The 16,589-nt window shown below is 57.9% G+C and overlaps 1 protein-coding gene and 2 non-coding genes across 3 annotated transcripts; all 3 read right to left on the bottom strand.

Annotated features, from left to right (window-relative positions):
- Nucleotides 1-13,774: 13,774 nt before the first annotated feature.
- On the bottom strand, nucleotides 13,775-16,574 carry RPS11 (ribosomal protein S11). Its single transcript, XM_072851067.1, has 5 exons — nucleotides 16,415-16,574; nucleotides 15,951-16,082; nucleotides 15,657-15,732; nucleotides 14,862-14,991; nucleotides 13,775-13,949 (listed from the first exon to the last, which is right to left on the bottom strand). The coding sequence occupies exons 1-5, from the start codon at nucleotides 16,427-16,429 to the stop codon at nucleotides 13,826-13,828; spliced, it is 477 nt and encodes a 158-aa protein (XP_072707168.1). The 5' UTR covers nucleotides 16,430-16,574; the 3' UTR covers nucleotides 13,775-13,825.
- LOC140646735 (small nucleolar RNA SNORD35) lies at nucleotides 14,557-14,649 on the bottom strand. The gene has a single exon (XR_012040541.1). It is a non-coding gene; the product is annotated as a small nucleolar RNA SNORD35 (small nucleolar RNA).
- LOC140646734 (small nucleolar RNA SNORD35) lies at nucleotides 15,454-15,546 on the bottom strand. Its single transcript, XR_012040540.1, has one exon. It is a non-coding gene; the product is annotated as a small nucleolar RNA SNORD35 (small nucleolar RNA).
- Nucleotides 16,575-16,589: the final 15 nt, after the last annotated feature.

Here is a 16,589-nt window from a genome sequence, read left to right as displayed (position 1 = left end):
TGAGCGGTGGATGAAGCTGCTTGAAACACTTTCAGAAACAGTTCCTAGCAGAAAAATACCCATTTTCTGGGACTGACAAAGTTTTGGGGAGAGGCATTAGCTTCGGCAAACCTCCTGCTGTGAGGCAGGGTATTGCTCCCGGACTGGCACTGGGAACGGGCATTTTGGGAGGCCAGGCCCCGAGCTTCCACCGGATGGCTCAGCTTTGCAGGCAGCCGGAATCCGGAGTCCCTGCAGCCCCCCACGGCTCCCCTGGGCAAAGAGCCCGGGGTGAGGCTGGGGAGAGGGGCGCGGGGCAGCTCCTGCACCCCCTGCTCTGCCCGGGCCAGCGGCTCCTTGCACTCTGCACCCCTTGCTCTGCTTGCGGGGGGCACCCGCGGCTGTGCCCCCGCTCGGCTTCGGCTTCGGCGTGCCCTGCTCTCCCCAGCCCCGAGCGCGGCCCCGGCCCCGGCCCCGGCCCAGGCTGCCGAGCGGCTCTGCCGAGGGCAGGAGGGCTTCGCTCTCGGGGGGGAGCGGTGCTGCGGCGGTGGGGGCACAGCTGGACGTGCAGGAGGGACGACACGCGGGAGCAGCGGGGTGGGGAGGTGTGGGGCAGAGCTGTGCCGTATGGGCAGGACAGGGCTGAGGCTGAACGGGCCTTTCTTAGAGGCCATAAAACGTGGAAACTTGCTGAGGAAAATTCCTAACGGAACACGACAAGAGGCATCATAAACGCTGAAGAGATCAGGACCGTCCTGTGGAAGGGAGCAGATGTCCTTGAGGACTGAAGTGGCAGAAACGGGATGAAGTTCAATAGCACAAAATGCAAATTACTGCAGTCAGGGCTAACGATGAGAGCTTCTGCCGTGGCCTGGGAGCTCGTGATCCGCAAGCGTGCAGCAAGGGCAAGCCCTAGGCGTCCTCCCCGAAAACGATGCTCCGATACGCCACGGCTGAGATCCAGTTGCCGAAAACGCGACCGGCCCCAAGGACCCCGGCTGGGCAGCGGCTCGCCCCACGGGGCAGGTAACGAGGCAGCGCATCGGCACTGCCCCGGCTCCGGGCTGCCTTGCAGGGCACAGTCAGGCACCTTCGGGTGCTGCAGAGCGGAAGGTGCAGGATCGGCCCCCACGTCCAGCCCCACGGCCGTGGACGGCCCCGACCACCCGGGGACCCATTTATCGAGCCCTGTCCGAGGCAAAGGGGCTGGGACGCAGCTGCTGGCTGCAGAGGAGCTGTGTTTATAGCAAGCACAGCTCCTGCTCCCCGGGGACGTCGGCTCATCCCTTGGCCCAGGAGCCCCACGGTGGCGAGTAACGGATGTCTCGTGCCCCCGCCGAGGACACAGATCCAGGCTGGAGCCACCATGGGACCTGGCGAATGGCCGTCCCATACCAGGTCTAGAGGAGGACGCAGGGTCGTGGCAGCGTGGCGTGCCCCCCAAACAGCCCCCCAGCACTTGCCTGCCCACAGCCTGGTCCTGGGAGCCGAGGGGAGCATCCGCATCCCTTTGCCGTCCGGGGTGGGGAGGGGGTGGCAGCCAACACGTTTTTGGGTTGAGCTGTGAAAGGCTTGAGGTTCGGGCAGGGAGTTTTCCTGAGTCGCTTTTTTCTCTGCAGCAGGAGGAAGCTCTTGCTCAACCGCTGCGGGTGGGAAATCGCCGATGGAGATGTCTCCGGGCTCCAGTTATCACCTGAAGCACCAAGAAATACCAGGAGAGGCAAACTGGGGACACGGGGGGCTGCGGGCCCTGCCATACTTCTGCCGGTGGGAGATTTACCGGCCCGAGTTTGGCTTTGCCACAGCTTCCAGGCAGTTTCCCACTCACTCCGACGGCAGGTAACGGCACAGCTGGGGGTCGCATGGGCAGGACGATTTTGGGAGCCGACCTGTTCCTGGGTAGGATAATTGCAATGCACGTGGGTAAGAGTCCGCTTGGTGGAGAGAGAGCTAACGTGAATATTTGCTACCATTATTGCTGACAATAAGTATCACAGTGCTATGGAGTGATGTTTATATTTGTTAGCTGGCAGCGTATCAGTCATAGTTCATGATCCTTAGGGGTAATAAGTTGTTTCACCATGGTGATGTCTTCATAATAACAGTTTCTTAGGATGTATGATTATTCTCTTTTTCCCCCTCTTTAGGGCTCAGTTTCTGCTGCCAAAAGAATGCTTTCTTGCTTTAAAACCTGTAAAAGCTCCCCTTGTCCTGCAGCACAGCCCAGTGCTCTGTGATACAAGGTCTGGGTCTGCTCCGAGACACCAGCACAGCCCCTCCGAGCGCTTTCCGGGCGTCTTGATGGGATGCTACGTCTTTGACCTTCCCTTTTAACTTCTTCCTTAGCAAACATTGCAATATTTATGTCACTCTGTTTTTTGCAATAATTTTTTTTTTGCGTCTGCATTTGTACTAATCCCCAAGACGAAGCGTATCCTGGGCTGAGCGGTCTCAGACCCCGTGGCACGGCGGGACGTGCCGGACCCCAAAGCCCCCCATTCTCCTCCCCGCTGCAGAGGGGCGGGGGGGCCCAGCTCGGAGGGGGCCATCTGCCCCCCGGCCTGGAGACGGAATGGCGTGACGGGGGACCGGAGCCGCGGGGTCCCAGCCCGGCCAGGCGGGACAAACCGGGGCGTCTCAGCATCGGCAAGAAGTTCCCCTCCCTCGGCGGGGTTTGCCCGGGGCGTCTCAGACGGGCACCAGCGTCCTCCCGTGGGGCCCGGCATCCGCGGCTCTGCTTCCAGGGCTGCCCAAAGTCTCTGTTGTCCCTGCTCCCAGACGTGGAGTTTCCCATTGTCGGGGAGCGGAGCCGAGGGGAAGGACCCAGGCAGAGCTTCACAGGGGTCTGTGCCTTCTCCTGCCGAGAACTTCTCCTCCTGAGTATTTCTGAGCATCTCGGCAGCGAGAAGAGTTTCTGAGACGTCACCTGGGTTACTAGGGTGCTCGGTGTGACGAGATCTGCATCCCCAGGAGAGGCACTGCCGCAAGTGGGTCGAGCTGCCGCTCCCCGTCTCTGCCGATGCAGTAACTCATCGGCATGGGATGAAGGCTCGTGAGAGGAAAGCTCAAAGCTGATACAAGAAATATTTATTTGTAACACATGCAATTAAGCTGTGAAACTTCTTGTCCCAGGATATTGTCGGTGCTAAAAATTTTTAAAGGGATTCATAAAGGAATTGGACAAATTTGTGGAATAAATATACACAGGGTCTATGAAAAGCAAAACCAAAAAAACTGCCTCAGGAAGCTGTTGACTCCAAACAGATGAATCCGGAAAAGTATTTTGGGGAAGTGCCACAACAAGGGTGCCCTGTCCTTACCTTGTCCCTAGGCATCGGCTGCTGGCTAGGCAGAGGGGGGTGGCGTGGGACTTGGGTCTGGCCCAGCACCGCGGTCCCTGTGTTTTATAAGTGCACGAGGGCTGCTCCGCTCACCTTTTTCACAGCGTGATGGCAGTCGCCGATGTTGAGCTCTGAAAACAGCGATCCCAAATCCCCATCCCCGCGTTCTGGGGGGATGAGCCCAACTGTCCCGCGGCGAGGCCGTGCTCGCAGGAGGACCCACTGCCGCTGAGGGCGGGCAGGCAGCCCTGCAGCAGCTCAGAGAGCCCTTTCCATGGAAAAGAGGCCAAATTCTTTTGGCACGTGCCGGGGCTGGAAGCACAGACGGTGCATGGGTGCTGCTGCGGGCAGGGGGCCCCGAGCCAGGGCGCAGGGAGGAGCGGTGCTTTCGGCACGCGACAGCCAGCAGCGGCAGGGGTGATGCCCGAGCTGCCGAGACCACGGGATGGGGCATCCCCAGGGGCTGCTCCTGCTTCTTCACCCACACCTTCTGCTGGCCGAGGCCACCGTCCCGCCGGCTGTGCTGGGGGTGGGGTTGCCTGTTCAGGGGCTGACCCTGCTCCGTTTTCAGGTGATAACTGTGTTTATTCTCTGCTTTCTTGCACCGTGCCAGAGTGGCACAGCACCCAAAGGGCTTCCCCCAAAAGGGGTGCAGCAGGGGGGATCCTGTCCACAGCGTATACCCACACTTTATGGGCAGCCTGTGCCGCTCTGCAAACAAACATGCTTTTGATCCCAGAAAGCCTTCTCAATCAAGCCATTACTGTATCCTGCATTTGTGTCAAGTGCCATGGAAAAAATGGGTTTGAAGGAGGAATTTGGTGGCCTGTGGTTTGGGGTTGGCTGCTGGAGCGCAGAACAGAGCAGGAAAGGACTGTTTCTCTTCTTTCTCAACCCTGGCAGTGAACTTCAACAGACGTGGAGCATTAAACCCTGGAGTTACAGCTTTTGCCCTCTGTGCTGGCTTGTGCTTGAAGAAGCCGTGACTTTGCTATTGGGGACAGCTGACTCCCAGCACCGCTGGTGACACCCTGGACACAACACCCTTAGAGCCGTTTTCAGCCTTCCTTTATTTGATGTGCCACGTTTGGCCTGTAGAAAAAAACCCCCACAAAATTATTAAAGTTGCATGAGTGTCCAACAGACCACTGGAAGATGGCTGCTCGCAGCAGGCTGGCTGTCACCCTGCTGTGGTCCGTGCTGGGGGGGAGGATGGCCAGGGACTTTGTGGCGAGTCACTGCAGAGATTTCGGGGGTTTGTTGCCCGACATGCTCAGGGCGTCCATGCTGCTGCTGAGAATTCGGCTTTCCCGGCGGGGGAGCGGCTCGGGGGCTGTCTCACCCCTTCCCTGGGGAGGAGGACGTGGAGAAGCCCTTGTGGGACTGGCCCCAAGGCAGGAGCGATCGCTCCTGGGACCAGGCTCGGCAGAGGCAGGCAGTGCCGTGCTCGGATCGCACCGCGGATGACTCGTGGCCACCGAGCAATTGGCCCACGGCAAACTCCCCTGCGCACATGCCGTGACTGTGCCCAGCACGTGCACCCCGGGGGAGAAGGGACAAAACAGACCTTGTGCCAAGCACTGGTCACGTCACCTGCTGCCAAACTGGTTCGAAGCTCTGCATTTTGGGGCGCACGCTGGGTCCTGTCTCCAGGCAGGCAGCGTGAGGGAGGGCAGATCCAACCACGGCCAGGAGAGCGGGGCTGGCTGCCCTCACAGTGATGGTGGGCACAGGGGCAACAGAGACCCCCGCCCTCACCTCAGGGCGGCAGCCGGGTTTCTGGAGGCCCCGGCACAGGCGGCCGCAGGGCTGTGAGTGCTCAGCCGCAGGCATCTGCTCCGCCACCGCCTGCCCCTGCGTGCCCGAGGACACCGAGACGTGCCAGGGAGAAAGCGGAGCTTAAAAACCTCCTCTGGCTTTGGGGTTCGCCCTGCTTAGAGCAGGGCTTGGAGCAGGGACCCCCAGAGAGCCCTTCCCACCTGCATTCGCCCAAGCCCTCTGCTCAGAGCAGCACCCAGGCTGTTGTTGTTTGTTGTTTGTTGTTTGTTGTTTGTTGTTTGTCTCTCCTCTGTGCCTCCTCCTCGTTTGCCCCCTGGATCTGGCCCACCTGGGCCAAGCCTTTGCACTCAGGTGACAAGCGTTTCTTGGGACGGGGTGGGGAAGCAGGCGTACAGCTGCCATTAGTAAAAGGGCTGCCTGAGGCGCAGGATGGGGACTATGGCGTCAGCCAGCACTGCACTTCAGGGACAGGAGCAGCGGCTGCTGTGGTGGCACTGGGCTCTGCTGGCCGCAAAGCGGGGGACATCCCATGGTGACAGGGTGTCCGTAGTGCAGAGGCATGGGGCTGCTGTGGTGGGGAGCCCAGAGGAGATGCCTGGACAGGAAAAAGGGATGTTTCCAGCAGTAAAACTGGAGGACCTCTGGGGTGAGGAGAAAGCAACTGCGTTTTCCTTCATTTTCTGTTGGAAAGGATGGACTTTTGTGGGACAGGTGGGTGAGAAACACCACAGTGCGAAGTGGAAGTGCACTGAGATTGGAAGAAACTTGGTCCATGTGGGGCAGTGGCTCGGGGAGAGGAGAGCTGGATCCCGAGCAGTGAGCGACCGCGGAGGTGGCAACGATGGAACAAGAACAGGGCAGCTCTGCACAACCTGGGTCGCTCCCCCGCTGTACAGGAGAGGAAGGCTGAACACCTTTGCTTTGCCCGTACCCCTTGGGATCCTCAGAGCCATCGCCCCTCCGCACCCGGGGGACAGCAGGGACAGCCCTGCCCTGGGGGGATCAGAGCCAGAGCGCCCTGGGGCGTGCAGGCAGGGACCCCTCCTCGGGGTGTCTGCACAGAGACCCTGCAGCCCGGGGGTGGCCAACAGGGCCCCTCGCCAGGCTTCGGCTCAGCCACTCTGGCCGCCTGGTGTGGGGACCGCTCTCTGGACTGGTGCTGCCGACAGTGCTTGGGGTGCGGGGCCGCCGCCCGGATCGTGCTTCGGCAGCAGAAACTCTCCGGACATCCTGATGGTGAGGGGCTGCTGTGCTTTCACCTTGGCTTTCGGCTGGGGACTTCTCTGTTCCTTCCCTGGAGCTATTCCCTTGCAGGCGGGGAGGCCGATTCGAGGGGATGTGAGAGGGGATGCTTGGGGGTGATGGCGCAGGAGGGGTGCGCAGGGGCTCTGAGTGCACGGAGGGAGGAAAGCTTTGGGGGAGAAGCAGGGACATGCACGCGTTGGGGGGTGCAGCTGAGGAGAGCATCTGTGTGCTCGGGAAACTTGTCCACGTGGCCTTACAGATCACCAGTGGCGTGCTGGGATAACCACGGTGCTTCTGCTGCGTCTTTCAGCTGGCCACGTAAGGTACGGCTGAACTGAGTCAGGCTGAAGGTCCCTCTCGCCCTGCCCGGTCTCCAACAGTAGCCGGATGTTTAGTGAAGATCATAAAAGAAGGTCAGATAAAAAAGTGTATTCTCCCAGCTATTCCCCATCAATAATTCACATCTGTCGGAGCTGGAGGCTGAACACAGAGCGTGCTGTTTGCAAACCATCAATTGGGCTCTCTAATCCCTTTTTGACTTATTTATGCTTTTGGCTTTCATAGGTGCCTGACACAATGAAAACGGTCATTATTGGCCTCACAAAGCAGCTTCCAGATTTCAAGATTCAGTTGTTTCTTGTGTCTTTATTCACAAAACATGGTGGGCAGATGAGGATTTCCACTCCGGAACACATTCAAATGGGCTTTCTCTTGATTTTCCACTAGGAAGCAATGCAACAGAGATGGGAGAGAGACCAAATGGGAATGCTGCAGAATGTCGTGGGGGTCCACAGTCACAATGCTGTTCTCGTTGCAGGACGTAACGTTAATGCACACCTGTAACTGCTGCCAGCCCTTTGCTTCCTATCCCTCCCCTGCCCAGGAAGCCAGAGCCGCTGTGACGGGCACTGTGCTCCGAGGGCAGTCGCGGCGAGGTCCAGCCATGCCGGGAAGCCTTTGCCTTCTCCATCCTGGATGGGACCCCGGCATGGAAATGGCTCAGCGTGGGCGGCTCGTCCCTCCTGCCGCAGGAGGGACCGGCTGCAACCTCAGCTCCTCCAGACCCAGGGCATCCTGCGCAGGCACATGGCTGCTTCCCTGGGACACCGCGCCCGGCTGGCACTGCTGGCAGTGCCTCTGGGATGCCCTCCGGGATGCCCTCCCGCACCTCCTGCTCCGGCCGAGGAGATGCTGCCCGCCCGGCCCAGGCTTCACCGTCCATGCAGTCACCACGGTGGAGCCTGGTGGCCTCACGTCCATCGCCCCAGACCGGGTCCTTGCTGCCTCCAGCCCACCCAGGCTGAAATCCTCAGTGTTTCTGTCCCCATCACCCCCAAGAAGCTGGTCCAGACTTTGCATCCTTGGTGCTGAGACTTTTTTTTTCTAAATTCCAGCTCAGATTGATTTGTGACCAATTTAAACTCGTGCGTTTTTGCTCCAAGATCATCATCTAGCTGAACTGCACCATGTTTCCCCCATTTGCCCTGTTCTCTCCGCCTGTTTACTCTCCATGGCAGTTATAGACAGCAAAACAGGCTGGACAGTAAGTCACTGCTCCTAGAGTTGGCTGTTGATTTCCCCCACTATTTCAGCAGTCTTTCTGTGATCCCACTGGGGTTTGAGTTATCCTCTCCAGTACCTGGGATGCTGAAACTGCAGCCGCTGTTCCAGGTGAAGTCCTGCCACTGCCCTCTGCAACGGCTCCAACGCTTGTCTTCAGCTGATATGAAATCTTTTGCGTTAGGCACCCTGGAGAAATTTTTGTCCTCTTTTTGCAATCGTATTACATGTTTCTAGCAGACAAGATACTGGTATACAGAAAAACGTCTTTTTATTAGTGTGCAGAGCATGGCCTTGTTCCACATACAGTTAAACTTAATCTCAGTTCAATTGATTCCGTCTCCGCCATCGCTCGGTTATTTCTGAGCAATGCTCAGCCCTTTGTCTGCATTGGCGGTGTCTCCTGGCTTTGCCTCTTCCTCCTCCAGAGCTTGCAAATGCGTTACCAACCACACCTGCTCACCACACAGCCGGTGGAGCCGGCACCGAAAGCAATCATTTCCCTAATTCATAAATAACCACTGCTAAATATAAAAATGTTCTTCTCTCCCCCTTTCTGAAATGCCAAGGAAAAGCGCTCTGACAGCCCCCGCTTGGGCTTGCGCCGGCAGGCAGCAGATGTGCCTCCATCAAACGGGGAACCTCGGCAGAAATTTTGCACAAAGGCTTTATAAATACCCTCCCGGTCCGAGGTGGAGGCGTGTTTTTTCCATGCTGTGTGCGTGAGCTGTCAGACTGAGTGCCGGTGTCCCTCCGGGCTGCAGGAAGACAGATTATTATTTGCAAATATCTCAAAGCTGTTTTTGAAAAGATGGAAAGGATTTAGGGACATGTTTGGTAACAAAGCAGAGCGGCGCAGAGCCCCAGCTCACTGGTGAAAATGTTCCCTGTGCGCGTGGCGGGGAGGGACCGAGCGCGCTGCGGGCAGCGTTTGCGCTGTTTGCTCCCCGCCTGAGCTGGTCGGATGCTGCTGTACGGCAGCTGTGTGGCTGAGCAGAGCGGATGAGGCCGGGCTGGTGACAGCCGGCCCTTTGCATCCCTCTGCGGGGCGGTGGGGATGCCAGGCAGGACGCTCGCGCTGGGGTGAAGCAGGAGGGCAGAGCACGAGCTGCCCTTGTCCCATGCGGATCCAGCTCCGAGATCTGGGCAGCGGCAGGAAACCGAGCCCTGGCTTTGTGCCTGGTCGGCGGTTTGGAAGGCGTACAAGCCCTTGCGGAGAGATGAGAGATGGCCGAACCTCTGACGGCGGGCTCCAAGACGTCTCTCCGGTTGTCTCCGTGTGGTTGCAACATGTCGCGCTTATATTTGCAGTCGTAACATCTGCTTGGTTTTATTAAGTACCACTTCAGTCTCCCTAAGGGATGCTGCCTTGGAGATGTGAGCCAGCAGGCTGATGCCCGTGAGTTTGAAAAACACGAGCACGTTTGCTGTGATCGTATCGGGGTGCAGGAGAAGCCGTGGTCCCCAGCTGCTGGGGAAGGGTCCCTGCGAGGCCGATTTCAGCACTTCTCGCGCCCATCACGCGCCACGGCCGGGGGATGGGCAGGCACCGGGCAGCCCCAGGGAGCAGCCTGTGGGTCTTGTGCCCAGAGCCGGGACCCCGGGCTGAGCCAGACTGAGTTCCAGTCCTGGTTTGCAGACTGGAAGTTGAGCTAAAATAGTTTGTGCAACAAGAGGCTGCCCCTGAGGGAAGCTGTTCAAACAGCCTTTTTTCCCCCCCGTCTTTGGTTTCTCACAATCATAACGTTTTCTTACTTTTCCAGGTGAAGGCACACAAGCGTAGCGTCGGGTATACTCTCCCCCATGTACAAATACAAAGACTAAATCAAGCCGATTTTCAGCCTCCTTGTGTTAAGCTAAGCAGTCTGGCTCCTCACCTCTGATTATAAGGCAATTTCCATTCCAAGCCACTTCTGCAGGCTTTCCCTGAACCCGCACCAGGTTTTCAAAGCACTTTGTGGGGCGTTTCCACCCGCCACGCTCGGTAAAGCCGCCCCGCTGCTGGCAGACCTTCCCTGCTTGCGCAGCCGGGGATGCCGAGAGCCGCAGGATTGCGACTTCCCCGGCAGCGCGGATCTCGCAATGAGAGCACAACCCAGCAGCGGGTTTCAGGAACAGCCAGAGCAGCAGTCGTCTGCCTGGGGAAAATACACAGCTTTCGTCAGTGGTGATTTCGTATTCCTTTTCTGATAACTGGTAATATTCACCCAGCAGCTGCTGCTAGGATCCGGACAGACCCTTAGTTCCAAACTATTTAATATTCTAAATCAGTTAACAGATATATTTGGAAATCTATTCACTTTGTAACCTACTTTGTGATTTGCTGATACATTTAAAATGAGAATGTTATGCAATTGCTGAATAAAACTCCTTCCAGAAGTTAATTGGCCAGGATCTATTTTCCATTAAAACCAGGTTGAAGCATTAATTTCTGTTACCAACTTTTAGCGCTTCATCGCTTTGAGCTGTGTCTGAGATTTTTCTGTGTCCGAACGTGCGATCAAAATGAAACCAGCTCACCACTAACGACCCAGGTCATCTCTTGGTGGCTTAAACAGGGGCTGTGGCTGGTCGCTGCTCGTCCCGCTGTCCCCCGGCTCTGCCCTGGGGTCTGTCACCGCACCCCGATGCAGGCGGGAAGGGCCCCTGGTCTGCTCCAGCCTCTCGCTGCCTGTGCTGGGGGACCCAACGGCACCCAGTGCCCAGACGTGGCCTCACCAGCAGCGCGGGGCTGCTTTTGAGACACCAGCATAAATATTCATTGTGCCTGTCTGGGTGAGCAGCCGCGATGGAGCCTCCTCGCAGCCACCGACGGCTGCACGAACGGAGGGAGGAGCAGTTTCATCTGTCGCTGGATTGGGGAGCTGCTGGTTGAGTGGCCAAGCTGCCTCCTCATTGAACACGGTGACCCTTCCCTAACGAAGAGGGGGAGCAGATTTAACAGTGAGGCACCTCCCCGCCCCCCAGCTCCATGCCAGGGCCCCCTCCCTCCCTTCTCGCTGAACCTTGCAAGACGGTTCAGCTCACTGAACCAGCAGAAAACGACCTGGAGAGAAGAAAAGCTGGCTGTTTTCTGCCTGGTTAATGAGTGAAACCCTCTGGGTGGGAGATGGAGGAAGGACAGTGAGACCCCTCTGCTCGGCAGCAGCGAGCCACCAGATCAGTTCCACCGGGTTGTGCAACCACCCCCAGATGCTGCCTCGTCTCACTGCTCCTCTAGCTTCAATGGCTTCCGAGCGAGCTGGAAGCAGCCTGATCTCTCTCTTCCAAGAGCTTCTAAGGGACAGATCTCGCACTCCTGCAGCGGCAGAAGCTGATGTGCCCTTGCCAAGAGCCTGCAAGCCGAGCCACGCTGAACACCAGATCCCTAGGGAGCACTTGCGCTGGGGAAGCTGCTACGGCATGCCAGCGGGACACAGACCTTCCGGACGTAGTCTTGCTGTCTGTGGAAGTGGTGAATAACGAGCATTTTACCTCGATCTGCTCGGTGTGACGGCAGTGACCGAGGCATCCCTCAGCCGAGGTCACGGCAGGGCTGCAGGACTCCCCCTGCGACGCGCCTGGCCCCTTCTCGGCATGGCTGCGGCGCGGTGACGCCGTCCCCGAGGGGCTGCCTGGGCCGGGGGCGAAACCAGGCCAACGCTCTGCCGGGCAGCCGCACCGCAAGCCCCCCTGCACCCCAGAGCCCCCCGAGACCACCACCTTTCCCGCTGCCCTCCCACACGCGGCTCTCGCCCGACTCCTCGGCTCCCAGGGACGTGCCTCCGGAGGTGCTCCCCCCGCTCGCTCCACGGCTGACCCGTTTCAGCCCTTGCCTCGGTGACTTCTGGAAAGCACCGGCCACCTCCTTCTCACCGCTCTGGCACGACCCGCTGCCTCCCGCCCGCTCTGCTCCAGGCAGACGGCACAGCTGAGCTCCGGGCGGCAGAGCAAAGGAGCCGACACACACGCTGCTCCCGTGCCTACGACCAGCCAGCCTGTGACATCCCCCAGCCCGGGCGGTAACGTCGGCTCCGGAGTTCTGCCGGGATCCTGCGCCACCAGCTGAGCCCCTGCTCCTCCTCATCCCAGCCTCCCGCAAGGCTTGTGGATTTCGGCAGAGAAACCTCCGGGCACCGCAACCCCACAGACACCCCCCAGCAGCCTCATCTGAGGGTCCCCACAGGTAACAGCCATAGCACGACCGCGTGCAGACATCTCAAACGGCCGCCCGGACGGACTGGGCTGGTTCAGTTTGTTACATCCCCGTCAAAATAAGAGAGAAAGTTCAGGCAGAGCCCCGTGGAAGGAGGGGAAGGCTGCTGGGAAGCCTGGCAGGAAGGACCCTTCCCACAGAGAGAAAGGGAAAAGCCGTCTGACCCGGCTGCTACTGGAAACAGTCACTCGTATCCCAGCGAAAGCTGACCCAGAGTTTAAAAGCTTTCTGCAAAAACAACAAACAACCAACAAACACCAACAAAAAATCTCTAGGTACAAAAACCTCTAGGCACAAGACCCATGCCACTCTGGGTCCTACGTTCACTCTATGGGACTGACAAGAGATTGGCTTTATTGGCAAGGTCTCCAGCCTGACGCAGCGCGAGCACTCCTCCCAAATCCTACCGAATTCCTCCCAGATGCAAGGGGACATCTCTGGCACAAAGGGATAAAAAGCATCCGCAAAGGGATGAAAAGTTCGTGCCACAAAGCACGAACCAAAAGCTCTCGCACAAACACTACTGAATTTTTGCAAGCCAGACGCATGCTAATACAAAGTCACCACGCGGCAGCATTTTCCGCAAGCTGTTGGGCACCAAATCGCCCTCGCAGCCCTTTCCAGCGTTAACTCAACAGGCAGCGCTGCCAGAGCCAGCCCTGGTTAAGGTAACGCTGCCAGCTGAACTACGTGGGTTTAAAACACCGGGTTTCGATTGTTCCACCTCTGGTTCTCATCCTGCACCCCCTCCTGCCGCTCCGCGCCAAGGGTGCCATCCATACTGCGTCACGCCATCGCTCCCTCCCAGTTTTCTCCCCGAATGTGGGATCAGCTTCCTGCAGAAGGGCTTACTCCGAATATCATTTCCTATGACTGTTGGAACCACAAGCAACTACCACCTCTAAAAAAAATCTGCAGGAAAAGCAGTTTCTTTAGTGTTAATTCCCATTCCCTTCAGCTGCTGACGCACCACTGCCTTGTAAAAATGTGCCTGGACACCTTTGTGTGTGAAAACACCACATGGCATCTTCCTCTCTAAATACACACTGCAGCTTTCTGAGAAACGATCTTTAAAGTCACAAGGGCCTTTGCTATCACAAAGAGGCTTTACGTTATTCAAACCAAATTACTACATAATCTCTGACCTGTCACCCCCTGCAGCTATGCTGGGGAGGGCTGAAATGGCACCCCGGAAACCAGTACTGAACGGGAAAGCCACAAGAACTCTCCAGAGAGTAACTAAAAGCAGACAGATGTGTCCCCTTTTGCTTTTTGACTGTGCCCCAGTTCCCCACACATTAAAAATCTGTCTTCAGCCTGCCCTGGCACACAGAGCCTGGGGGAGAGAGATGCAGAGGCAGCCTTCCTTTGGACAGGCCGCGTGGCAGCCTCAGAGCGAGGAACGCTCGCTCACGGTATGGGTCAGCCTGTGCGTCAGCTCCACAGAAAAATACCCATGTCCCCATTTACCAAGAGGCGCAACACTTGCTCCTCGTCCCTCGCCCAAACTCTCGTCGTTTCTCAACAGAAAACCTGGAATATCTGAACTAATATCTGCGCAATACTCTCACATTTTCCTCAGGAGGTGCACCCACCTCACCCATTTCTGTTGTCCGATGAGTTCACTCGTGCTGTTGCGTCCCCATGCTATTTATTTCAGATTACACACACAGGGCAAGTTTTTACAAAAGTTTTATTCATCCTGCATATCTTCCATATGCTGTTTTTAAAACTTCTGGAATTGCTTCTTGGTACCAGCAGCCTTTGTGACTTTGAGGACGTTGAACCGGACAGTCTTGCTGAGGGGACGACACTCTCCCACGGTGACAATATCCCCGATCTGGACATCCCTGCAAAGACATTACTGGTCTTTCAGTGGTTCCGAGTTTTCTATTTACACTTGGTTTGCTCCGTAGCACGGATATTTGCCTTGCACGACGCTACTGAGTCACACGGCACCGACAGTGACCTCAGATATCTGAGGTTGAGAAGCAAGGAGGTCTCATTCTAAGGGCTGCAAAGATAAGCGTCCCTAAAAAGCAGCAGTCGCCCCCCCAGCTGCCACAAGGCCTTGGTGTCCGTCACTCCACGCTAAGCTCAAACTCAAGACAAGGCTAAACGTGAGCTTTTCAAGAGCGGGATGAGTGCTGAGCACTGAAGGGAAACCCTTCAGAGACGGGGAGTTTCCCCCCCAGCCACACACAGGCGCAAAGCACCTCCTAAGCCAAATCAGCTGGACTGCAACGCTAGTCCCGTTTTTTTCTGGAAACCTGCACTCCAAAGACAGGCTTAGGAAACACGTGGTAGCCAAAAAAAAACCCAAACCCGCCAGCCTTTGAACCTGTCCCCTCTGGCCTCAGCCTTTACTTCAGACACATCAAAGTTTCCACCCCTTCTCAAGAAGCGCAACGCTGTAACGGTGCGTGGTTTCAGAAGGGGCAGACTGACCAGAACCTGTCTCACGGTTCAGCCATTGCCATCGGCATTGTCAGCAGCCCGCCTCGCCGGCGGGGGCTCTGAAGACCATCGTGAGTTCAGACATCACCACCAGTAAGCAGGTTCCAGGTCAGAAGCACCAATAGCACCGCATGCGTCACGCTGACGTGCACGCTCGCTGCAGTTTCTACACAAAAGCCGAGTTCAGCATGATAAAGAGCATCTACAAACGCGCGTACGAGATGTTCGGAGCACGTCTGGCACGCCCATACACCTCCCGTCCAGGGGACAACGCTCCCCCCGCCACTGCGGGGACCTGCACGCACCTGAAGCAGGGGGAGAGATGCACAGACATGTTCTTGTGGCGCTTTTCGAAGCGGTTGTACTTGCGGATGTAATGCAGGTAGTCCCGACGGATGACAATGGTGCGCTGCATCTTCATCTTGGTCACCACACCTGGGCGACAGAAGCGGGGGGACACGACAGCAATGAGCATAAGCAGTCACGCACTGACAGGGGTAAACTGGGCTGGAGATTTGGGTTGTAACTAATAGAGAACAGGGAATTCTACAAGACCGATCCAAGAGGAGCGGCAGAAACGAGTGGTATTTCACACCTGAAGGCAGTGCTCTTCAATTCCAGTAATTTCTCCTTATTTACCCTAATAATAAACATCCTTTGAGGGGTGCTCTGGGACCCTGGTTCTACCAGGATGAAAGGGCTTTCTTACTGCCAGGCTACAATACTCAAATTTGTATTACAAAACAAATTATTTCTCGTTTTTTTTAAGACTTTTAAGCACGCTGTGACACCTTTCCAAGAACCAATGCTCTCTGCGTTATCGGCTACTGTATTACATCAACATCTGCACCACAGAACAGCACATCTGGAAGGATAACTGCCAGCAACCGGTCCTTTCACTGGGCATCAGCAAAGCCATGCGGCATTGTCGTCAAAGCCCCTTCACCATGAGGCTTGGAAGACCATCGTGAGAGAATGGCATCATGTGCAGCTCAAGGACCACAGCGGAGTTTCCAGGCAGCTCCAGATCGACACTCACAGCTCGTGGGCTTCGACTGCTCACCAGGACTATAGCTCCTTGAGGAACCTTCACAACTCACCTGACAGGATTCGGCCACGGATAGAGACGTTACCAGTGAAGGGGCACTTCTTGTCGATGTAGGTGCCCTCAATCGCCTACGAAGAGAAACAATTGTCAGCGTTTGGATGGACAAACAGCTCAGGCAGCATGGAAGCTCGATGACTGTGCTCAGAGGGGCCACGCCTACGTCGGCCTATGAGTGGAGACGCTCGGCGGGACCGTCACGGCCTTTGGGGTGACGCCGGGCGCGAGGAGCAGGACCAGGAGGGCGGCAGCCCTGCCTGCCTGGGTGCCGCAGACGGCCGTGCCTTACCTCTTTGGGAGTCTTGAAGCCCAGGCCGATGTTTTTGTAGTAGCGGGGCAGCTTCTCCTTGCCACCCTCGCCCAGCAGCACCCGCTTCTTGTTCTGGAAGATGGTGGGCTGCTTCTGGTAGGCCCGCTCGGTCTGGGGGGGGGGGGGGAGAGAGGGAGAGGGGAGCATCACGGCAGCTCCGGGGCACAGCACCCTCCAGCAGCGGGACCAAGCCAGACCCCGGGGCACGGCACCGAGAGCCTCCCCTCCCCAACCCTGGGCACGGTACCTCACGGAGAACGCCTCCCCCCTCCCCCCGCCCCGCTCGCCGGCCCACAGGCCGCTCGCCGCCGCGCCGCGCCGAGCCGAGCCCCCACCATCCCCCTCAGCACCGCCGGGGCGGGTGGCGGCGCCGGGAGAGGCGGCCCGGGGGGTGGCCCGGGGGGTGTCCCGGCGGCCGGGGCCTACGGCCGCGCAGCACCCACCTGCGTGTCCGCCATCTTGGGCCGCGCGGCGGAAAAGAGGCCTGGAGCCGCGCGCGGCGCCGCTTATCCCAGGGGCCGGAAGTGACCTCACGGGGAGGCTGGCCGATGCACGTCACTTCCTCCGTGGCGCTGAGGGGAAGGCCCGGCCCGGGAGAGCGGGGACCCGCGGCCCGCG

Source organism: Ciconia boyciana, chromosome 1 (genome assembly GCF_034638445.1).
Source record: "Ciconia boyciana chromosome 1, ASM3463844v1, whole genome shotgun sequence".
Classification (NCBI taxonomy): Eukaryota; Metazoa; Chordata; class Aves; order Ciconiiformes; family Ciconiidae; genus Ciconia; species Ciconia boyciana.
This window is presented reverse-complemented; position numbering and strand designations above follow the sequence as displayed.

Excerpts from the sequence above, each read along its gene's own strand:
- RPS11 (XM_072851067.1), bottom strand. Across the intron at positions 15,733-15,950 it reads GCTTCAAGACTCCCAAAGAG|GCGATTGAGGGCACCTACAT; the intron begins GTAAGGCACGGC and ends TTCTCTTCGTAG. Across the intron at positions 13,950-14,861 it reads CATCTCTCCCCCTGCTTCAG|GGATGTCCAGATCGGGGATA; the intron begins GTGCGTGCAGGT and ends ATGTCTTTGCAG.